The 24263-nt window shown below is 48.6% G+C and overlaps 1 protein-coding gene and 1 long non-coding RNA gene across 2 annotated transcripts in view; one reads left to right on the top strand and one right to left on the bottom strand.

The window, feature by feature from the left end:
- LOC307202372 overlaps positions 1 to 24263 on the bottom strand; it is a 359370-nt gene that overhangs the window by 222131 nt on the left and 112976 nt on the right. The window lies entirely within an intron of this gene.
- Positions 11183 to 24263, top strand: part of DNAH2 (dynein axonemal heavy chain 2) — a 143707-nt gene continuing 130626 nt past the window's right edge. Inside the window, exons 1-2 of the mRNA XM_079951695.1 lie at positions 11183 to 11364; positions 15545 to 15690. Coding sequence (XP_079807821.1) covers positions 15561 to 15690 — 130 coding nt within the window. The 5' untranslated portion in view covers positions 11183 to 11364; positions 15545 to 15560. The remainder of the gene's footprint in view (positions 11365 to 15544; positions 15691 to 24263) is intronic.

Here is a 24263-nt window from a genome sequence, read left to right as displayed (position 1 = left end):
GGTTTAGGGCAGGGTTTGAGGAGGAGAGAGTTACTACTGTATTGTCTTTTGGGGGGAGCCATAAGGAAAATAATGGAGCCACCCCAGGAATTGGTGCTGTTTTGGAACGGGCTGGATTAGATGCTCTGCATGTGTGATGGCGAGACTCTGGGATTGTGCTAATTCTGCCGTGGGGCAGGCGTAGTTTGGGATGGCCTCTGTTATGTACTGAGTTGAATAGGATCCAAACTGCAGCAGTCTGATTGGTCCTAGAACAATAGGATCCAAAATGCAGCAGTCTGATTGGTCCTAGAACAATAGGATTCAGAATGCAGCAGTCTGATTGGTCCCAGAACAATGCAGCAGTATGATTGGTCGGCAGGAGCTACCCAATCCAGCTCCAGATAGAAGTGAATCCACAACCTGATTGGCCTACAGGAGAATTCTGGAATTAGCCAATCACGTGCGGCCCATTGTCTAAATAATGTATATAAAGCAGATACTTTGAGGGGACTTCCATTCCTCCTCACCGCTATGAGCTGAATAAAGAGCATGAAATCCACTCTTGACTCTGAGTATATTTCAGCCTCCTTCTCATAACTGTTTTTCAAGCCATCTGTCCAAAATCCAGCAAAACGGATTTGAACAAAGACACCGCTGGGGCCCTGATGTTACCCTGCAAGGGTAACTGGGTGGCACTGGCTGCTTTGAACCTTCCCACTGCTCTGAGGTGAGCCAGATGGGTGAGCCAAACAGGCCTCAGAGCATGCTGTGCCCTGGCATTTTGTCAGAGGGTGGCATTCTCCCACCCGCTAGTAATGGGGTACTTAGAAAGTCATCACTGGGCAATTTACCTAATGATGCCCCTCGTGTGAAGACTTTAATGACTTTGGTTTTTTTTTAAAAAAAAAAAAAATACATCCCTTCATTTATCTAGGCCACATGAATTTCTCAGCCGGCAGCTGGACTGTTTGGGTAGCATCAAGACAGCTGGACCGACTTTAGCGTCCAAGGAGAAATTTCTGGGCATGCCTAAACTAACAGTCTGTGTTCCCTGCGTTGGAAGAGCGAGTCGGCTTCTGGTAACGCAGGGGATTTTGGATGGCAAGGAATCCGAAGTCTCTGGGAAAACTTAGCATCATTGTTTTCGTTCTGCGGTGGCGTTGGGGAGGGGGATGAACACTTTCAGGGCACACTGTGATAGGAATTTTGAGGTCTTAGATATATGGTAATGTTCATAACCGCATGTACATAGGAAGACCGACCTGAAGCCATTTTTATTCCTAAACTGAGCAAATGTTTTCTCTGCAAGGTCAAAGTGGAAAAGCCTCCCCATTGTCTTTTCCTTCACAAATCCTGTCTTAAGGGTATGTCTGTGTTTGAATAGGGTGTGAGCCTGTGACCTGGCCCAGGAACTAAGTATTTATCACTACAAAAGACTAGCCAGGCTACCCAGGAAATCCAATCAAGTAACCTGCCAGACAGGAGATAAACAACAGGAGAAAAACAATATTCAAATTTTCTGTTTTAGACCACCTTTTCTGTGATGTAGGTGTAATGTATCTGAGGGGTGGTCTTAGGTTACACCCCTTCTATGATGTATGTATGATGTTTCTGGGGGTGGTCTTGATCTACAGGGTGGCAATTTCAAAAGTCTTTATAAGGCCTTGCACGCCATTTTTCGGGGTCCCTCCTCCTCTCCTGCGGGTGAGGGGAGCACCCTGTTGCAACAGATCAATAAAGATCAAGCTTACTAGCTGCTTTGCTTCTCAATATTCTCTGGTTGGCCTCTATTATTCTGTCCTACCAACAGGGAACCTCTGTAAGGACTCTGTATGGGCTCTTGAATACCCCATAAGGGAAAAGGGCAATTTTTGTTTACAACAACACCCAATGCACATTTAAAGCGCACAGCTTCCCCCAAAAGAATCCCGGGAGCTGCAGTTTGCTATGCAAGGAGGAAACTACAGTTCCCATGATTCCTTTGGGGGGGGCATTGAATCCCTTCCAACTCTATGATTCTGCTGGGGTTAAGCTTGGGCTGTGCATCTTCAGAGCCACAGTTTCAGACTTCTTGCTTGGAGTTGTCCTTCTTGTTGAAACAACCCACGGAAACTGTAGCCTCAGATTCAGCCTTGGCACAGGAATCCCAACTGCCCCCCACCCAGTTGAGGGGTCTTTCCCCCCCTTCATTCTTGCTGCTGCTCTGGCCCCTGAAATCTGGGCCCCCTCTCCTAGAAGGACGCCACCTGGGCCATGCAACCTTTGCCTTCTCTTTTATGCCCTTGCTTCCTTTCCAGATGTTGCCGTGGTACATTCCTAATCGCTCTGGTTCCCTCCGTCCCAGTCGGTTCCCCCCCTTTCTCAGCCCTCCTGTAGCTCTCCCTCTTTCACACCATAATGCCTTTGCCAGAAATATTTGGGCAGTGAATTACAAAATAATCTTAAAAAGCTGCTGTATATGTGTTTGGTGAGTGAGAGCAAGACAGGAGGAAGATTTCTGCTCCCAGGGGATCCCGAGCAATAGTGATTTTGGCCCTCGAGAAATTGCTTGGACTGTGGAGAAGACTGATTTGGGCCTGCAAAGAGGTGTTCTCTCTCAGGGCTGGGCGCAGGAGAAATTATGCTCAATGAATGGTGATGTGGCTTTTTGGGCTTACCCAAACAAAGAAAAGAAAGATTTTTGCAGCATTCACAGTAGGCTTGTTTTGAGTGAGTCTTGCTTCGGAGTTCCCCAAATGTTGAAGGGGTGGTGAAGGAAGGATTGTATCCAGGGGTATGTCTTTCTCCACCCTGTCTTAGAATGGGCAGCCTCTGGTGTTAAGTTGTGGGTGAGCATACCAGACAACACAGCAATTCTTCAAACAGCTCTTGTTTGTTCACAGGCCAGAACAGAACTGAACTGAAGGGTTCAGCCAGCCTGCTTATATAGAGCTCCACTAGAACGCAGGTGGCGCTGTGGGTTAAAGCCTCAGCGCCTAGGACTTGCCGATCGAAAGGTCGGCGGTTCGAATCCCTGCGGCGGGGTGCGCTCCCGCTGCTCGGTCCCAGCGCCTGCCAACCTAGCAGTTCGAAAGCACCTCCGGGTGCAAGTAGATAAATAGGGACCGCTTACCAGCGGGAAGGTAAACGGCGTTTCCGTGTGCGGCTCTGGCTCGCCAGAGCAGCGATGTCACGCTGGCCACGTGACCCGGAAGTGTCTGCGGACAGCGCTGGCCCCTGGCCTCTTAAGTGAGATGGGTGCACAACCCCAGAGTCTGTCAAGACTGGCCCGTACGGGCAGGGGTACCTTTACCTTTACCTTTAGAACGCAGCAGTAACCATTTTTTGTAACTATCCAATCACTGAACGTCACTTTCAATCCCTTATTTGCATATGTGGACCAGAGTGAAAACTATCTACAGTATCCCCCTGCTGGCCGAGGGTGAGAACTTCAGTACATAACATCTGGAGACTAGAATGGGCAACTGCTAGCCCGATATTGTAGCCGGGGGCAAAGCAGCCCCTTCTAGTCCGGCTGCTAAGAAAGAGCTGAATGGGGCACCCCATGTTTCTAGCTTCCAGTCCAGAGACCTAGGCTCCACTTGCACTGTACATTTAAAGTACTACTGTACTAGAAATGGAAGCAACAAGAACTCCCCACATTGGAAGATTGGCAAGTAAAGATGGTCGAATACGTGGAGCTGGCGAAGCTGATGGGGAAGATTCGGAATCGCTGTGATGATTTGTTCCAAAAGGACTGGGGCAAATTTATACTCTGTATGAAAGAAAATTGCAAACAGTTGAATATGTTTGTAGGTTTAAGTTGAAATGTTTGGTAATGGGAAATTAAGGAGCCGATTTACTTATAAGTAGGTGATTGTTAAAAGATTGATTTAAGGTAAAAAAGTAAAATTGGGAATGTGGAGAAATTGGTAATGAGATATGGAAGTCTGTTAGAGGGAAGGAAGGAGGTCGACGCTTTTAAAAAAAATATAATATTTATTAAGTTTTTCATATTTTATTACATTTCAGTATCAAAAAATAACTTAAGACATTACTTAAATAAAGTACTACTGTACTACTTCAATAGTCATGACTTCCTCCAAATAATCCTGGAAACTGCGGTTTGATAAGAGTGCTGAGAGTTATTATGGGGCCCCCATTCCCCTCAGAGAACCGCAATTCCCGGAGTGGTTTAACGGTCAATCTCTCTTGCCAAGGGACTCTGGGACTGGAGCCCTGGGAGGGTTCTATGAGCAGCGCCTTAAAAAATGACAGCTCCCAGGATTATTTTGGGGAAGCCAGGACTGTTGAAAGTGCTGTGACCCTGCTTTAAATGTATCACACAGTTGTGTTGCCAGCGCCTAACAGCTGGGAGGCAGGAGGGGGGGGGCAAAGAGTTTTTATAAGAGAAATTGCAAGGTGGGTGGACAGGACAGCAACATGCAAGGAATGGATAGCTAGTTCTCTGTTTGTGATAAGAAACTGCCTTATACCATCTTAGGCCATTGGGATCCATTAGCTGCCTAATTGTGCCTTTCCAGGAATCAATGGCTCTTTCCACCCATCTCAGAATTCAGAAATGCAAGTTGTGTAGAAGTTGGATGGAGGGCCATGTTCATTACTGTGAGAGTAGGTGACATACCCCATGAGAAAAATGAGAACAGGTGACCTAGGCTCCCAACAGCTTAAAAGATACCTCCAGCCCTACAGACCCTCTCTGGTGCTGAGACTGACATAGGGGGTCCTTTTGGTAGTAGCTCTGCCCTTAGAGGCTCAGAGAGGTGGGTGCTGACCTGGGAAAGGGCCTTATCTGTGGTGGCCCCTAAGCTGTTGAACTCCCTCCCCACAGGGGTGCGCCTGGCACCTTCATTACACAGCTTTAGGAGAATGCTCGAGGTGCCCCTCTTCACCTTTGCTTTTGTTATTTGAGGGGTATATTTGTAGGAACCTCCTTATTTTTATGGTTGTAAGTTGTTTTAAATGGCTTTTGATGCTGCGTTTTGACACGGGTGGCGCTGTGGGTTAAACCACAGAGCCTAGGACTTGCTGATCAGAAGGTCGGTGGTTCGAATCCCCACGACGGGGTGAGCTCCCGTTGCTCTTGCCAACCTAGCAGTTCAAAGCACGTCAAAGTGCAAGTAGATAAATAGGTACTGCCCCGGCGGGAAGGTAAATGGCGTTTCTGTGCACTGCTCTGGTTTGCCAGAAGCGGCTTAGTCATGCTGGCCACATGACCCGGAAGCTGGACGCCGGCTCCCCTGGCCAATAAAGTGAGATGAGCGCCACAACCCCAGAGTCGGCCACGACTGGACCTAATGGTCAGGGGTCCCTTTACCCCTACCTTTGATGCTGTAACCCACCCTGGGACCTTGAGGTAAAGCGTGAGTAATAAACAAGGCAAACAAAACAAAACAAAGCAAAATGGAGTGAAGTAAGGAAAACTTGCTTGCTGTAAGATATGCAGGCCTTCGCTCAGAGCCAGGGAGCTCCCCCAGCCCTAAGCAAAAGCACAAGTTGGAGGCAATAAGCCTGAAATGCATCCTTTAAATGTTTTGATTTCCCGCCCCCGCCCCCTGGAGCTTTGAAAGACAGAAGCGGACGCCTTGGGGACGCTGACTGCCTTGAGGTGTTTTGGGGTGAAGGGGCTCAGCCTTGCCAGTGTGTGTGAGGCCTCCTCTGTTGCTCTCCACCTCCCCCCCCCCCCACCTCTGCCTGGAAGAAGGAGAATCCATTTGGAGTCTCATTATTAGCATCACCCGTGACTCCCAGGTAGCATAGCATCCTCAGTTCGCTGCCAGGAAGGTAGATTAGCTGGATGTTTTGCAAGGTCTTATCGGCCCGGGAGCTGCCACTGGTCTTGGATTATCAGCAGGCTCCCAGCGAGCCCTGTTATTAAGTCCCTATCTTCCGGTTGCCACCACAAGCTGCTCAGGCGGTGGTGCGCCTTTGATGGACGTGAGTTGGCAACAAAGGGTACCATGGGGAAAGGAAGGGAAATGCAGTCTCATCAGTGAGCAGAAGTGTCAATTTCAAGAAAGCTGGAGGTGGGGGGCGCCGGCGGGGAGGAACGGGACAGGAAGGGCACGTTGCCTCAGGGGATGGACTGTATGGAGCATTTTCTCACACAGGTAACCAGCCATAATACAAAACTAGGTGGAGAAAATGAGTCTGCTTTACAGGTCGGGAAAATTGTGGTATGTTGTTTAGTTGTGTCCGACTCTTCGTGACCCCCTGGACCAGAGCACACCAGGCACTCCTGTCTTCCACTGCCTCCCGCAGTTTGGTCAAACTCATGCTGGTAGCTTCCAGAAAACTGTCCCACCATCTTGTCCTCTGTCGTCTCCTTCTCCTTGTGCCCTCCATCTTTCCCAACATCAGGGTCTTTTCCAGGGAGTCTTCTCTTCTCATGAGGTGGCCAAAGTCTTGGAGCCTCAGCTTCAGGATCTGTCCTTCCAGCGAGCACTCAAGGCTGATTTCCTTCAGAATGGAGAGGTTTGATCTTCTTGCAGTCCATGGGACTCTCAAGAGTCTCCTCCAGCACCAGAATTCAAAAGCATCCATTCTTCGGCGATCAGCCTTCTTTATGGTCCAGCTCTCACTTCCATACATCACTACTGGGAAAACCATAGGGGAAGAAATGGCAGCAGTGAGAGATTTAACTTTCTTGGGCTCCATGATCACTGCAGATGGTGACAGCAGCCACAAAATTAAAAGACGTCTGCTTCTTGGGAGAAAAGCAATGACAAACCTAGACAGCATCCTAAAAAGTAGATACATCACCTTGCTGACAAAGGTCCGTATAGGTTGTGGTGTGCATAGGCTTAATTCCTGTGTTTTGGGGTTTCCTCTAAACAGTGAGGTGTTTAGGGCATCATTCAATTGTGTGGCCATCGCTGCCTCCTGCAGGAGCAAGTTCCATATTTTGACTATGCGCTGTGTGGAGGACTTTCTTTCTTCTGTCCTGAATCTTCCAACATTCAGCTTCATCCCATGACTATGAGTTCTAGTGTTACAAGAGAGGGAGGAAAACTTCTCTCTATCCACTTTCTTCATGCCAGTCACCATTCTATCATCAGGTAGGTAGCCGTGTTGGTCTGATACAGTCAAAATATTAAGAAAATAAAAAAATTGTCCACTAGCACCTTAGAGACCAACTAAGTTTGTTCTTGGTATAAGCTTTCGTGTGCAGGCACACTTCTTCAGATACATACTTTTATCTTTTCTCTAAATACACTTCTGCTCGTCCCGTGCCTAGAAAACACGGGTCTGAGCAGTTTATTGCTTGTCCCATGTTTTCTAGGCAAGGATCTGAGCAGTTTTCTATTTCCCCCACCAAATGACCCCTGATAAACCTGCTGTTTTGCGCTGAATTCGGAGCAAATGCAGGGACGCAGGTGGCGCTGTGGGTTAAAGCCTCAGCGCCTAGGGCTTGCCGATCGAAAGGTCGGCGGTTCGAATCCCTGCGGCAGGGTGCGCTCCCACTGCTCGGTCCCAGCGCCTGCCAACCTAGCAGTTCGAAAGCACCTCCGGGTGCAAGTAGATAAATAGGGACCGCTTACCAGCGGGAAGGTAGACGGCGTTTCCGTGTGCGGCTCTGGCTCTGGCCAGAGCAGCGATGTCACGCTGGCCACGTGACCCGGAAGTGTCTCCGGACAGCGCTGGCCCCTGGCCTCTTAAGTGAGATGGGCGCACAACCCCAGAGTCTGTCAAGACTGGCCCGTACGGGCAGGGGTACCTTTACCTTTACCTAAACCTGCTGTTTTGCGCTGAATTCGGAGCAAATGCCAATTGGCAGGAAACCCAACTGACATTTGCTCTGCGCTCATCCACACTTACGCCTGTCTTGTGCCTAGAAACCATGACGCCGAGCAGTTTCCCCCTTGCTCAACTCCTTTTCCAGGGAAAACACGCTCTTCAGCTCTAAATTGGGGCAAATGCTAAAGAACAGTGAGGCAAGACTAAGTGTGGACATGCTCTCTTTCAGTGTTAAAGAGCAGGTTCAAGTCCAGATGAACCCTGCAACTCCGCTGTAGTCCAAATCCCAAACTGTTCTGCCTCCTCTCAGTCTCCTTATCTCTCAGGCACATCGGACTCCCTTTTGCGTTGCCCTTTGCAGGCACTGGTTTGCTCTTTAAACCTCTGTGTCTGAGCAATTTCTTTTTCGTCCCAGCACTTTCCCTGGGAAAACCCACGTCGTTGTGGAATACCAGATTACCGTTTGCTCTAATTCAGTAGGAAAACATACATTTTCCCAGGGAAAACGCTGGGGCGAAGAAACTGCTCAAGACATGGAGCTTTAAAGTAGTGCAGACCCATGTCTGCAAAGCGCAGCGCAAAAGGAAGTGTAAACAAGGCCTCTGATTCACATGGCTTCCGCCTCTAGCTACCATTCCTCAAAGTGGATCCCTTGCGTGGCTTCAGAGTTTAGACAAAGTGGAAACTTAATTGCTCATTAGTGTTGATTGCCTCCCATCCATGACCAGGCTATGTGATGCCACTTTGCGTAACACGGCTCACGACAGTCTCAGCAAGCGCACAGCTCACCTGGTCACCGTCTTCCCTATTACGGCGAGATGCATCTGTATTTAAATTATAGTGATTATTTATAAATTTGCATATTCTAGAAACAGCAATTAGCATATCTGCAATCTGTATCCTCTTCTGCCCTCTTTTTTCAGTGATGCATTTCCTCTTTTGGGCCGTGCATAAGTGGCCACTCTAGATGAGTGTAAGTGGCTGCGAGTTTGTAGCTTGGAAGAATTGGCGCTTTCAGTTCTGCTGCAATCTTGCCCAGCTGTTTTATAGCATTTTTATCGACTTTACGTCTTTTATTGTATTGTGGTCTTGTTAAAATGTCAGATTGCTATTTGTGTTTGGCTTTGTGCACTACCCTGAGAACTTTTAAGTAGAATATCGGCCAACAGTGTTAGCAATCTTGACGGTAATGGTGCTAGCCAAGAGTCCAGCTTCTACAACTGGCAGCATTCCTCAAAGATGATCCTTTGCTTGTGTATGTGAGTTTCATGTTTGATGTAGCGCCCTTCAAATATTGTTGGACTCCAACTCCCATCATCCTCAGCAGCCATCATGGCCAATGGTCAGGGACAATGGAGGCTTGACTCCAGCAATATCTGGAGGGGCTATGTTGAGGATTCCTTCACTGAGCAAAGGTACGTCCATGGTTGGCCACAATAATGTGGAGGGAGGGGGAATATTATTGCTCATGCATTGTGATCCTGCAATATTGTGATTATTGATTCTTTCATATTGGTATCCATTAGAAATCTGTGGTCATGAAATATATATCCTGCTGTACCTTTGCTTAGTGGTTCATTGACTCCATTTGAGTCACCTCCACACACACACATCTTGTTCATTTTCATGTTGAATCCATTTTGATGTTACAATGGCTGGCATCTTGATCCCTGTGGGCATTTTCTCCTGGTTGAAAACAGGCCTCCTTATCTTTATATTTTTGCATTTGGTACTGAGCATATTCCGTCTTGCCCACACAGCACACACAGTGAAAGGGTCCTGTGCCTGAGCTTTCAGATTTTGAGTATGTTGATCGGAAGCCAAAAAACCGCAGCAGGGGTTGCACTTAATTGAGCTGCTGCCAAACTTCCTGGCGTCTCATTCAGGTGATCCGAATGGCATTTGCTGTGGTCAAAATACGAGTTTGCTAACCAACAATGTGCTGCTGCCACCTCGCTTTGCCCAGAGGTATGGAAAGGGCCTATTAAGGACTGTGGGCGGCCAGAGTACTGCATATTCATTTGAGGACAGCTTCCTTCTCGCTACACACAATGTAAAAATCACTTTTTCCTCAGGTGGCGCATACTGGTTGTCAGGGCTGACATGTCGCCTCCCAGCTCTGGCAATAGCAGATACGCCTTAGGAGAGCAACACTATGGAGGATCCAACGCAATGCATGCTGGGAGTGTGGCTAAGACAGGACAGCAGCTGCTGGATTATTTATTTTAGTTATTACTCAACATCAAAAAAACGAAAATCATGGCCACTGGTCCCATCACCTCTGGGCAAATAGAAGGGGAAGAAATGGAGGCAGTGAGAGATTTTACTTTCTTGGGCTCCATGATCACCGCAGATGGTGACAGCAGCCACGAAATTAAAAGACGCCTGCTTTGTGGGAGAAAAGCAATGACAAACCTAGACAGCGTCTTAAAAAGCAGAGACATCATCTTGCCAACAAAGGTCTGTATAGTTAAAGCCGTGGTTTTCCCAGTAGTGATGTGTGGAAGTGAGAGCTGGACCATAAAGAAGGCTGATCGCCCAAGAATGGATGCTTTTGAATTCTGGTGCTGGAGGAGACTCTTGAGAGTCCCATGGACTGCAAGAAGATCAAACCTCTCCATTCTGAAGGAAATCAGCCCTGAGTGCTCACTGGAAGGACAGATCCTGAAGCTGAGGCTCCAAGACTTTGGCCACCTCATGAGAAGAGAAGACTCCCTGGAAAAGACCCTGATGTTGGGAAAGATGGAGGGCACAAGGAGAAGAGGACGACAGAGGACAAGATGGTGGGACAGTGTTCTCGAAGCTCCCAACATGAGTTTGACCAAACTGCGGGAGGCAGTGGAAGACAGGAGTGCCTGGCGTGCTCTGGTCCAGGGGGTCACGAAGAGGCGGACACAACTAAATGACTCAACAACAACAACAACAACTCTGACAGTTGGCAATTTTATTTTGTCTAAGACACTGTGGAAACCTTTCCTTTCCCGCCACCCACCCAACATGGAAGAAATAAACGACGAGGGAAGAATTAGTTCCCTCAGATATATTCTGAGTGGGTGGTATCTCGACGTATGAGGGACAAACGTCTCTCACATCGTCCAACGCTTTTTTAAAAAAGGGGGCCTTATCACATCGCTCCCGCCCCGGTCTCAAACTTTATCCAATTAGCTGACGCTCTGAACGTGATTGACAAGCCTTTTCCCTCCACAACGCTCACTTTTTGCGTCTGCGTAGTGATTGACATCGTCAATCCACCGCCCCGCCCCGCCCCTCCGCCGGGCTCCTCCCCATTCCCAGCTGACACGCGCAAGGCAAGGAAGGCTCTCTTTAGTTCCTCCTCCTCATGTCACTCACTGCGCTCACAGCCCCGCCCCGCTTAGCAAATCCCGCCTCCCCTCCGGTTATAAATTACGAGGCGAGCGCGCGCCTCCTCGCCCTCGCAACGGTTGCTTGAGGCAGCCTTTTAGGCCGCGCGCCCCTCCCTCGCCGCCCCATTGGTAGCCTCGCGGAGCTCGCGCTCCTCCCCTAAGCTTTTCCCGTTGATCCGTTGCCCGGGGAAACGTTGAGGGGTGGGCGGAGTCTGGGAAAGGACCAAGAGCGTTTGGAGTTGTAGGGGGGGAACAGGTGCCAAGTTGGGAGCTGGGAAAGGTGGGTATTGTGGAGGAATTGGGGGGGGGGGAGACGGACGCAACGTGGAAATGGGGTGGGGGGGGCTGGTTGGTGGGGGGGGCAGGGGGGGGGGAAATAGGGGACGGCGGCTGGAAAGGGACAATTGGGTTCCAGTGTGGTTAAGGTACTGCACTTGGGCTCAGGGAGACCCAGGTTCGAATCGTGACTCAGGTTAGGACTGTTATAGAAAATAATAATAATAATAATAATAATAATAATAATAATTTTATTTATACCCCGCCCTCCCCAGCCAAGGCCGGGCTCAGAGCGGCTTACAAACAATAATAAAAACAAGAAGAATGATTACAACTTAAAAACAAAAATAAAATACAACATTAAAATAATGGAACATTAAAATATTAAAATGTAGCCTCATCGCAGGAGGAGAAGGAAAAGAAAAAAAGAGAGAGAGAGAGAGAGAGAGAGAGGGAGGGAGGGAGGGAATCAAATTGGCTCAATAATAAAAGGTAAAGGTACCCCTGCCCGCGAAGGGACGCAGGTGGCGCTGTGGGTTAAAGCCTCAGCGCCTAGGACTTGCCGATCGAAAGGTCGGCGGTTCGAATCCCTGCGGCGGGGTGCGCTCCTGCTGCTCGGTCCCAGCGCCTGCCAACCTAGCAGTTCGAAAGCAAGTAGATAAATAGGGACCGCTTACCAGCGGGAAGGTAAACGGCGTTTCCGTGTGCGGCTCTGGCTCGCCAGAGCAGCGATGTCACACTGGCCACGTGACCCGGAAGTGTCTCCGGACAGCGCTGGCCCCTGGCCTCTTAAGTGAGATGGGCACACAACCCCAGAGTCTGTCAAGACTGGCCCGTACGGGCAGGGGTACCTTTACCTTTACCTTTACCTTTACCCCTGCCCGTATGGGCCAGTCTTGACAGACTCTAGGGTTGTGCGCTCATCTCACTCTAGAGGCCGGGAGCCAGCGCTGTCCGCAGACACTTCCGGGTCACGTGGCCAGCGTGACAAGCTGCATCGGGCGAGCCAGTGCAGCACATGGAACGCCGTTTACCTTCCCGCTGGTAAGCGGTCCCTATTTATCTACTTGCACCCGGGGGTGCTTTCGAACTGCTAGGTTGGCAGGCGCTGGGACCGAGCGACGGGAGCGCACCCCGCCGCAGGGATTCAAACCGCCAACCTTTCAAGCAATAATAAAAACAAATTGAATGAATACAACTTAAAAACAAGATTAAAATACCACATTAAAATATTAAAATGTTAAAATGCAGCCTCATCACAGGAGGAGAAGGAAAAAGAAAGAGGGGGAGGGAATCAAATTGGCGCCAAGCCAAAGGCCAGGCGGAACAACTCTGAATAAAAAATTCCTTCCAGTAGCACCTTAAAGACCAACTGAGTTTGTTACTGGTAGTTGGTCTCTAAGGTGCTACTGGAAGGAATTTTGTTTGTTTGTTTCGACTACGGCAGACCAACACGGCTAGGTAAAGGGTAAAGGGACCCCTGACCATTAGGTCCAGTCGTGACCGACTCTGGGGTTGCGGCGCTCATCTCGCTTTATTGGCCGAGGGAGCCAGCGTACAGTTTCCGGGTCACGTGGCCAGCATGACTAAGCCGCTTCTGGCAAACCAGAGCAGCGCACGGAAACGCCGTTTACCTTCCCGCCGGAGTGGTACCTATTTATCTACTTGCACTTTGATGTGCTTTCAAACTGCTAGGTTGGCAGGAGCAGGGACCGAACAACAGGAGCTCACCTCTTTGCGGGGATTCGAACTGCTGACCTTCTGATTGGCAAGCCCTAGGCTCTGTAGTTTAACCCATAGCGCCACCCGTGTCCCTTACACAGCTACCTACCTGTAAATAGAAAAAAATAGTGGGTTTGGCTTTTGCTGCCCAATTCCACAAGGGACTCCATGATCGGTCAGAGATGAATGGATGGAGGTAAGATCCATAGAAAGCAAGGCAGATCTTTATTTTTCTGTTGCAACAGAGTTCCCTCCCCTCCTTGCAAGGAGGCAGGAGAGAACAATGGTGTGCAAGACCTTATAAAGACTTTTGAAATTGCCCATCCTGTACCCCAAGACCACCACCCCCCAAACATCATACATACATCACAGAAGGAGGCGGTCTCCAGCAGAAATTTGAGAGGGTTGCATCTCTTCTGTCTGCCAGGATACCTGATCATGCCTTACTTGATTGCCTTTTCTGGGTAGCCTGGCCATTCCTTTGAGATAGTAAATACTTTGAGTTCCTGAATCTCTTACACATATTGATAGTTTGCTCAGCTTAACAGATACTTGCCAGGCTGTATTTACAGGGAGGTGTAAGCCCCTACAGTCCAAAGACCATTGGAAAGCTATTCCCATTTCCTTCCTCCTTGCAGAGAAATATTTGAGGTCAATTTGAGAGAGTCAAAATGGCTTCGGGATTGCTCTCCTGTACTATTTCAGACATGTGGTTTATGTACTTACATACTGTATGTGTGTTTGCCTTGTACATTTATGAGCATTTATTCTATACCTGAGACCTTAGAATTCTTATAACATGACTTTCCCTATTGTTATTTTTTATGACATTTCTTAGTCGCTTTATAGAAAAAAAGGTCTTAACAATATAAAATACAACCAGATAAAATCAATTTAAAATTAGGGGAATCAACCCTCCCTAGGCTACTGCCATTTCTCAGTCTACCTCCCAGGATTGTTGCATGGATAAAATGGGGGACAGAGGGCAGGAAGCCTTGTCTGCTGCTCCAAGCTTGGAGAAGAGTGATGATATATCTATCTCCTGGCAAATGCTGAGGACAAAGATCCAGAGATCACGTTAATGGTGGCCAAATTCTGTGCAGTTGCCATAAAATTTAGGGAACAAGCTGTGATATCATCATGATTAAGGTTTTAAATGACAACTTCGGGTTATATTTTAGTGAGTAAGATCTAATTTATATATTATAATTGCTGCTATATCTGTACTGTCCCTGTTATACTGAACTGCAAATTTAAATGTATCCCTATTTCATGACTTCCCTGATTTTGTATGTGAGTATTTGGTCTGTGACTAAAATAATAAATTCAGTCACCCCTATTACTATTACTATTATTAATTTATTAAATTTGTATACTGCCCTTCAAAGGGCAGTTACCCTTGCATTTGATACTGGAGGTGTCGATTTTTAGGACCCACCTTATTTTTGTGATTGTAAGTAGTTTTAAGCTGCTTTTTAATGTTGTGTTTTGATGTCGTAGCTTGCCCTGGGACCTTAGAGTGAAAGGCAGGTAATTAATAATAACAGCATAGCATAACTGTAATAAAATAAAGGGGGTGACAGTTAGTCGGTGACGGTGCTGGGTCCTGGCTGGAGGATTGTCAAAGGGATGGATGCTGATCACATTCACATGTGTGGGTTGGTGAAAGACGTGCCCAGGGAGGGGGCTTGAGGTCAGCAGGTGAGGTGGGAGAGAGGCAACTAGTTGAATGCGATGATAGAGAGAATTGATGGTGTTGGAAGGAGGGTGTTGCGTGGGTTGAAAGTTGGTAGGTGGAAACTGACTGGCTGGGCATGGAAAGGTGTGTAGAGTGATTTGGTTGGGAAGGTGACATGAGGCTGTAGTGATGGACAAGGAATATAATAGGCGAAGGCGGAGATTAGGGAGTATGGAGAAATAGCAGTGCTGCTCACCAAGATTTGTGCACGGGAACAGGTTGATCTGATTGCTGGGCTCATGGAGGGGCATATTATTTTTCATTGCGCTTTATTTCTCCTGCCCAAGGAGTGGACAGATAGTTCTCACCTCATTTTACCCCCACACCAAGCCTGTGAGATAGTTTAGGGCAGGCTTCCTCAACCTCGGCCCTCCAGATGTTTTTTGAGACTACAGTTCCCATCAGCCCTGACCACTGGTCCTGCTAGCTAGGGATCATGGGAGTTGTAGGCCAAAAACATCTGGAGGGCCGAGGTTGAGGAAGCCTGGTTTAGGCTGAGAGAGAGAGAGATGCAGGGTTGCCCTCTGAGCTTCATGACTGAGTAGGGACTTGAACCCAGGACCTGCCCCCTGAGACACACTGGGGGCCACATTAAAGGAGGGAAGAGGAAGCTGTAAAGAAAGATAGAGGGGAAGGTGCAAGAAGGTGATGACTCTAGCCAAAGAGCCATTCTTTCTGGCTTGTGTGCCTTGCCTTTCTTTACGGTGTTTATGACTTTTTACAGGATCCCGTGGTGAAAGATGAGTGCCAAGCGGCGTGGCACGCCTGGCGAAAAGAAAGGGAAGAAGACCAGCAGCCGTACAGCCCCTGTGCCAGAGCAGCAGCCAGTCGAAACACCCCCAGAGCCGCTCATCCCTGAGGAGCCTCCTGGTATTTCCACAAAAAGTTGTTTCCCTTTCAGGTGTACCGGTCCCAGATCCTCAGCCGCTGCTGAGTAGGCTGAGTGCCCCTTTGATCCGCCACCTCAGGAACGTTTGGCGCCTGTGACAAGGCTTTTTGCCGCTGGAGCCGGATCTTTTAAGTGTTGTGTGTGGGCTCCATCCTCGGGGGCAGCTGTGTGCACTCACTGCTCCTCAGAGGCATCACAAAACTGCCATGTAAATAATGCAGTTGCCTATGGTGGCTTATTATTTTGAAGGGCTTTGCTAGCTCTGGGGAGGAGCTCATCAGACTGTCAAATGAGCTCCCCGCACCCTGCTCTCACAACCACAAGAAGTTCCCCTCAGCCCCGAGTTGGCTTGTGAGATTTCTCACTCTTTCAAACATACCTTTGCTGAAAGAAAAGAAGCTGATTGCTCAGATTGCAGCGTTTCATGTCTATTCTTTTTCCTTCTTCGTTTTTGTGGTGTGTTCCCAAGTAGTTCAGAATACACAGAGGCCTCCTCGTAAGAAGGGAAACATTCAGGTGGGGGGCAGCTGCAGTGTTTTGGGAACCTTAGAGTTGAGAATGCCCACCTTCCCAGCTGCTTTTGTCCTCTCAACCCAGCTTCCCTCCTCTCTGCCAAGGGGTAGAGGAGGAACCGATCTATTTGCTGATCTGGGCTACCTTCTGCCCTTGAGCTCTATGCCTGCCCTCCATTCTCTTCCTCCCACTCTCCCTTCCAGCGTTGCCCGCTGCCATTTGCAGACATTTCCGACGATTCCTTATTTTGCAAAAGTCCAATGCTGTGATTCCGTCCTGGCATAAAAATGGCTGAATCTGCATGTGACCAGCTGCGCTAGACCAGGGTGTGTGGATGGGGAGTGTGTGCAGGCAGCCTTCGGGTGTTCATCCTCTCGGTTCCTGATCCAGCAGGCAGTAGGAGCCCAGCGCCACTTTCCATGCACCGATCTTACCTGGATCAGGCCGGCTGCCTTGGCGTAGCGCTGGCCAAGCAAACACTTGTGATTTCCTCGTCATTAGCATCCCTCCGAGCCATGCGTTTGGGTCTTTTAAATAAAATAATAATAATATGTTGCACCTTGTATAAGCTGGGCTAGGAGGCCAGAGCGGCCCCCCCAAAAAAGAATTCTTCTATTTCTGGACCTCGCCCTGTGGCATTAGAACCCCCTAAAGGTCATTGTGGGCAGTAGCCGCATCTCGTGCGTTCTGTCTCCCACTCACCCCGCCCCCTTAGCACCCCCCCTCCCCATTCCTCCGGTGTGTTTCCACAGTAACCCATCGGGATTTCCAAGGGCAGCTCTTCAAAGCTCCGAGCAGCGCTTGCATCCTGGCGGTGGTCCTTGTCTGTCTAATGTAACCGGGCGCAGAGCCCCTCTCCACCAATCCCATCTGCCACGACAGGCAGGGAAATGACATCCCCTGTCAGGCGACTGAATGCTGCCTGAATCGGGAAGTGCAGCTGTGGCTGGGCCCCCACGAGCCGGAGCTGCGGGAGGCTCTTCTTGGCGAGCGCAGGGAGTTTGATTATGGAACAGGGAGTGCGGGAGAGGAGATGAAAGGGAGCTGGGCGAGAGGAGGGGAGGGAAGAGGCTGGACAGAGCTAGACCATCCTGAAGGAACATTGTGGTTCAGAGAAGGAGGAGGAAGCCCCCTCCAATCTGAACCTGCCCCTTGGCTAATCGTCCTGTCGGCTCCCCCGGGCTCCTTCGTCTTGTCCGCACTTGCTTATTCATCTGTTTGCTTGTTTATAATTTTTATAGATTTTTTTTTTGGGGGGGGGTTAAAAAAGCCCAGCTGGCAAAATCACGCATCGCCTCCAGTACTGATTTTAAACTGCACATAATCTAAATACAGAGCAGTGAGATGGGAGGAGGTCGACATGGGACGTGCTTCAGCATCAGGAAGGCTTATCTATTTATTTCTTACGATCATTTGATTTTGAAGCGGGGGAATGGATGCCAGCTGCTGGAGGAAGCCGCTTTGCCCTGCTTCCCCTTCCTCCTCGCAGCTACAGGTGTCCGGCCGTGGATGGATTCTGCTCCGCCAGGAGGGTAGCATCCAGTGGCATTGGGCTCCAGCCTGGCCGCTGAGAGGTGCTGCCCCACTCCCAGAGCTGGTTAGGGCATATTATTCAAAGGAGAGTATTCCTGAGGCCTCCAAGGTGCAGAGGTGAAACAGATGACATGCCTGCGATGTGTGTGCAAGGGAACTCAGCCGTGGCGCCTGCTTCTAGTTTTCCAGGTTTTGCTCGTGCGCCACAAGACATGCCGCTCTGTGGGGGGCACAAACAAATGGCAGAGAGCCAGCCTTGCTCTGGACGTCTCTAACCAGAGATGGGAGGCTGAGCAACGTTCCCAGTGCTCATGTTACAGATGTGGGGCAAAAGTATCCTGGGCCCATTACCTTGGGGGGGGGGCGTTTGTTTTTGTTTTTACAATGACCCCCTTAGCCAGTGTGGTGTAGTGGTTAAGAGCGGTGGACTCGTAATCTGGTGAACCGGGTTCGCTTCCCCGCTCCTCCACCTGCAGCTGCTAGTCACACTTCTCTGAAGTCTCTCTGCCCCACTCACCTCACAAGAGTGTTTATTGTAGGGGAGGAAGGGAAAGGAGAATGTTAGCTGCTTTGAGACTCCTTCGGGTAGTGATAAAGCTGGATATCAAATCTAAACTCCTCTTCTTTTTCTTCTTCTTAGCTGCAGCTTTTGGAGGTTCCAGGGGGAGATATGATTTACTTAAAATGTGTTTGTGTGCAAGGGTGGAATGGGGCTTGTAAGGGGCACCAAAGTTTCATCATTCCAAATCCTCTTGGATTGGACAGGTTGAGACTTTTGCCTTTCTTTCCTTGCTCCTGCTTCTCTGCAGGTGGACAGATTTTGAGTCCCTTTTGCTCCAGCTTTCATTGAGGTTTCCTGGACCTGTGGCTCAAAGAATCATAGAACTGAAGGGTTGGAAGGGAGCACAAAGTCATTTAATCCATCCCCCCTGCAATGCAGGAATCACAGCTACAGAATCCCTGGCAGATGGCCACCCAACCTCTGCTTAAAAACCTCTAAGGAAGGAGAGCCCACCACCTTCGAAGGTAGTCCACTCCACTGTCAAACAGAACAGAAAGTTCTTCCTGATGTTTGGTCAGAACCTCCTTTCTTGTCTCTTGAATTCATTGGTTTGGATCCTGCCCTCTGTTTTTTTTGTTTTTTTTAAGATATTTATTAGAATTTGCAATTTAATACAAAAAACTAAAAACAACACACAAAAATGCACAAAAAATGACAAAAATACAAAAATACAAAATTAAAAAAAACAGTTAAAACAAATATAATTTCCATTACTTATTTCCATTAACTTGTTTCCCAGACCTCCTCTCACCTCCCCCTTTTGTATTCCAATTCAAATTTTTAACTCAGAAAATCCTTATTATAACTTATTGTAACTTATTATAACTCATTATTCAACCTTTACATTACAGCTGGTAACCACTTAATTTCTGTCCAACATCCCTCTAATGTTCATTGATTTTGCAATGCCGCTGCAAATAGTCTTTGAATTTCTTCCAGTCTTCTTCCGCCGACTCTTTTCCCTGGTCTCGGATTCTGCCAGTCATTTCTGCTAGTCCCATATAGTCTATCACCTTCATCTGCCATTCTTCCAGAGTGGGTAATTCTTGTGTCTTCCAATACTTCGCGATGAGTATTCTTGCTGCTGTTGTTGCATACATAAAAAAGTTCTATCTTTCTTTGGCACCAATTGGCCGACCATGCCCAGAAGAAAGGCCTCTGGTTTCTTAAGGAAGGTATATTTAAATACCTTTTTCAGTTCATTATAGATCATTTCCCAGAAAGCCTTAATCTTTGGGCACGTCCACCAAAGGTGAAAGAATGTACCTTCAGTCTCTTTACACTTCCAACATTTGTTATCAGGCAAATGATAAATTTTAGCAGGCTTGACTGGGGTCATGTACCACCTGTAAATCATTTTCATAATATTCTCTCTTAAGACATTACATGCCGTAAATTTCATACCGGTGGTCCATAACTGTTCCCAGTCAGCAAACATAATGTTATGTCCAACATCCTGTGCCCATTTAATCATAGCAGACTTCACCGTTTCATCCTGAGTGTTCCATTTCAACAGCAAGTTATACATCTTTGACAGAACCTTAGTTTTGGGTTCCAGCAATTCTGTTTCTAATTTCGATTTTTCCACCTGGAATCCAATTTTCTTGTCCAATTTATAAGCCTCCATTATCTGATGATAATGAAGCCAATCTCGCACTTTGTTTTTTAGTTTCTCAAAGCTCTGCAATTTCAATTTATCTCCCTCTTGTTCTAAAATTTCCCAATATTTTGGCCATTTGGACTCCATGTTAAGTCTTTTAAATGCTTTCACTTCCATTGGTGACAGCCACCTTGGGGTTTTATTTTCCAATAAATCTTTGTATCTTATCCAAACATTAAACAGTGCTTTCCTGACAATATGGTTTTTAAATGCCTTATGTATTTTAACCTTGTCGTACCACAAATATGCATGCCACCCAAAAGCATTATTAAATCCTTCTAAATCCAAAATGTCTGTGTTCTCAAGAAGCAGCCATTCTTTCAACCAGCAGAATGCTGCTGATTCGTAGTAAAGTTTAAAGTCTGGCAGAGCAAACCCACCCCTTTCCTTTACATCAGTTAATATCTTAAATTTTATTCTGGGCTTCTTGCCCTGCCAGACAAATCTTGAAATATCTTTCTGCCACTTCTTGAAACAGTCCATCTTGTCCACAATTTGCAGTGTTTGAAACATTGCCCTCTGGAGCAGCAGAAAGCAAGCTTGCTCCATCTTCCATGCAGCAGCCCCTGAGATATTTGAAGATGGCTATCCTATCTCCTCTCAGTTTTCTCTTCTCCAGGCTAAACATACCCAGATCCCCAACCGTTTGGGGAGAAAATGCCTGAAGCGATGGCACCTGGGGAGGGGGACCAGTTTGAGCCCCCCCCTTCCCACCCACTCTGGGAGAGCCAGTCTTAGACGTGTCGTCTTTGCAGCCCACCCATTCCTATGAAGGGAGTGGGCAATAGGCCATTTCTTGCCTGGGGATCCCACCTGCAGGGGCCACCTCCTGTTCTTCATCCCACCTTCTCCCTGTCTTGCCTCTCCTCCAGCAGTGGGTGGTGGCGAGGGGGGGAAGGAAAGGAAGCAGGATGGGACCTTGTCTGTCAGTTAACAATAGCAGGTAACCCCTGATCAGATGGCAGCAGTAGGAGGAGAGCAGACGACATGCATCTCCCCAAGCTGGGCTTGGTTAACAATTGAGTTATCAATCCTGGGAGAGACACCTCGCTTGACAAAAAGCTCTATGAGCCTTAAGGAGAAACGAGATCTTCCAGTTTTCCTGAGAGAGGCACCCTCTCTCGCCTAGGGTTTAGGGTGGGGATGGAAAACCTCACATCCAAAGGCTCCAGGGCTCTTTGTCCGACCCTCAGGCCCTTATCCAAGCCACACACCCCCTCTCCAGGCCACTCATTGGCCCTGCTTGGCACCTTCTTTAATTGGTTTTTCCTGGCTGGACTGTGTCCTTGAATGGTGGATAATGGCTCCTGTTTACCTGGATGGAGGAGGGAGAGAGGGCTGTGTGTGTAAACCTCATCTGTTACATCCCTTGCTCTGCCCACTTTTTGCCTCTGGCCCTGCTCACCACTGGCATGCAAGCCCTTGCCTCCAGGAGAGAATGTGGCTGGACTGGAAAAACTACCTTGGACCTGGCTTATGACCCATTTGCGAGGACAGTGTATTGGAAAGGGGTTGGCCTTAGTCACGTTTGTAGCTGGGGGGCAGGCATGCCAGCTAAACCGAGGCCCAACGGGCTGAGGCACTTTGTCACCCCCCCCCCAAGTTCTTAATCAGCGGGCTGGGCTCCCCTCAATATTGTGTGGTTATGTTGCATGACATGTCAGCCCATCGTGTGAAATCGGTCCCCTCCTCCGTAGTGGGGGCAAGCCAGCGGCAGGCGCTTAGTGCCAATAGTTGGAGGAGACCTTCTCTTTGCAGAAACCAACCGAGCTCTGAGGACTTTTTTGGCCATTGGATCTCCTCTGCAAAAGGCCAGTTAGTCAAAAGCAGGCTTTCTCAACCTTGGCCCTCCCAATGTTTTTCGCCTACAACACCCATCATCCCTAGCTAGCAGGACCAGTGGTCAGGGATGATGGGAATTGTAGTCTCAAAACATCTGGAGGGCTGAGGTTGAGGAAGCCTGGTCAAAAGCTAGCCACATCCTCTGGATGTGTTCGCTGCAGCAGTATACCATAGCTACTCTTCTCTGATTTGCCTCCCTCCGAGGGAAACGCGCCTGCTGCAGTTTTTCCCCTCTCCTGCTCCTTGCTTGCTGAGTCTGTGCTTTCACGTTCCAGTTGTGCCAGCTGCTATATCCCTCCGGCTTGCCATATGGTGAGAGCCGGTGTTAATTTTGCACATCACACTACCCCAGCACAGGGGCTGCCTGCGGTGGCCTTGCCTGCCATCCCCCAGTCCTCTGATCTTCTCCAGGGAAAGTTGCAGCAGTCCTTTTATAGGAGGAGGACAAGGCAGCAAAAGACAGACAGCTATACCCAGGCGTTCTCTGGTGCCAGCCTCACATCCATCAGTCTCCCAGAAGGAGAGCTTTCTATCCTCTTGATCGAGTATGGATTTGGTTATGCTGCCTCAGGCACTGAAATGTCTCTGGCAGGCCTCCCTCCTTCCCGCCTTCTTTTTCTGTATCTCCTGCAAGCCCTTCTCTGGTGTGTCGAGCGGGGTGGGGGGGGGTGGGGGAGAGAAATATGGGGGAGAAAATAAACCCTTCTCAAACTGCCGCTTTCAATAACTATTACACATTTTAGTGCATGACAACTCCTGACACACAAGCAGGTTTACGGGGAAGTTAATTGTAATTTGGTTTGACAACTCCAAATGTTCCGAAGAAGAGCTGAACTCTTGTCTCCTAAAATCCATGAGATTTTTTTTTTATTTCTTTTTAAAGAAATACAAAATTACTGTTTGGGTTCTTTTGATTTGCCAGTTAGGATCCACGCCGCAGTCCTGGTTTCAAAACCCACGCTTAAGCACACGCACAGAGCACGCTGAAAGCCGAATTTTCATGAATTTTTGAAAATCAGGTGTGTACAGTTCCCTCAGAGTTTGGCAGGGCTTTGTGCAAATGAATGTCATCTGGAGCAGGAGATCCTGCCGGGCATTACCCAGCTCTCTTTTAGACTCTCTGAGGAGGGGATGAGGCCAAACTTCACCAAGCTCTTGACAAGCTGGGACTCTTCTTTAGGAATCTGACGGCAGGATTAGATCAGAGGGGGTTCATCTAGCCCAGCATCCTGTTTTCACAGCAGCCAGCCGATGCTGCAACAGAAAGCCCACAGGCAGGATCTGAGCACAACAGCAGCCCTCTCCCCTCACTTAGAGAATCATAGAACTGTAGAATCAGAAGGGACCCGAGGGTCATCTAGTCCAGCCCCCTGCAATACAGGAATCTCAGCTAAAACATCCAAGACAGGTGCCTTCCATCCTCTGTTTGAAAACCTCTAAGAGGGGGTCCGTTCCACTGTCGAACAGCTCTTGCCATCAGAAAGTTCTTCCTGATGTTGAGTTGGAATCTCCTTCCTTGTACAGTGGTGCCTCGCAAGACGAAATTAATCCGTTCCGTGAGGCTCTTCGTATAGCGGTTTTTTCGTCTTGCGAAGCAAGCCCATTGACAGCTTAGCGGATTAGCGCTATTAGCGGTTTAGCGGCTTTTAGTGGATCATCTGATAAGCGGCTTAGGGCTTAGGAAAAAGGGGGGGGGGGAAGGGAAAAACCCCCGCAGGAACTCGCAAGACATTTTCGTCTTGCGAAGCAAGCCCATAGGGAAATTCGTTTTGCGAAGCGCCTCCAAAACGGAAAACCCTTTCGTCTAGCAGGTTTTCCGTCTTGCGAGGCATTCGTCTTGCGGGGCACCACTGTAACTGGAAGCTGTCAGTTCGAGTCCTACCCTCCAGCGCAGGAGAGAGCAAGCATGCTCCATCTCCCATGCAACAGCTCTTAAGTGTCTGGTGCGGTGTACTTGGCTGGCTGCAAGAAGTGTCGTGAATGTCTCTCGGGTTCCTCAAAGCTCTCTCCCAGAGCAGTTGGGGCCTTCCCACAAGCACCGCTGCCGAGTGTTCCTATGCCAAGAGACCTCTTTGCTTTCTTGGAGGGCGGAGCGGGTCTTGAGAGCCTGGGATGGACTTCCAGTGGAGACCTTCATGTTCTGAGCAGCTCCTCTAAAGATGTAAAACCCGAAGGGGATCTGCCAGAACAAGTTGGGTTCTTGTAGCATGTGGATGCCTGCAGATGGCTGTTGCACTCAGCTAGAGCCCACCCAACTGGGTTCCAGAGCTGTGCTTTAAAATAGAGTAACTCCAGCCAGCTTTAAAGAGTGGCTGGGAAAACCCAACCAGATGGGCGGGGTAATAATAATAATAATAATAATAATAATAATAATAATAATAATAATAAAGCTTAGCCTGCAAAGGCCCAGCCAAGGAGACGGCTGCCTGCTTTGTGTTGCCGAC

Source organism: Podarcis cretensis, assembly GCF_951804945.1.
Source record: "Podarcis cretensis genome assembly, chromosome: 13".
Lineage (NCBI taxonomy): Eukaryota > Metazoa > Chordata > Lepidosauria > Squamata > Lacertidae > Podarcis > Podarcis cretensis.
Note: the sequence above shows the minus strand (reverse complement) of the source record. Positions and strands in the feature narration are given on the sequence as shown.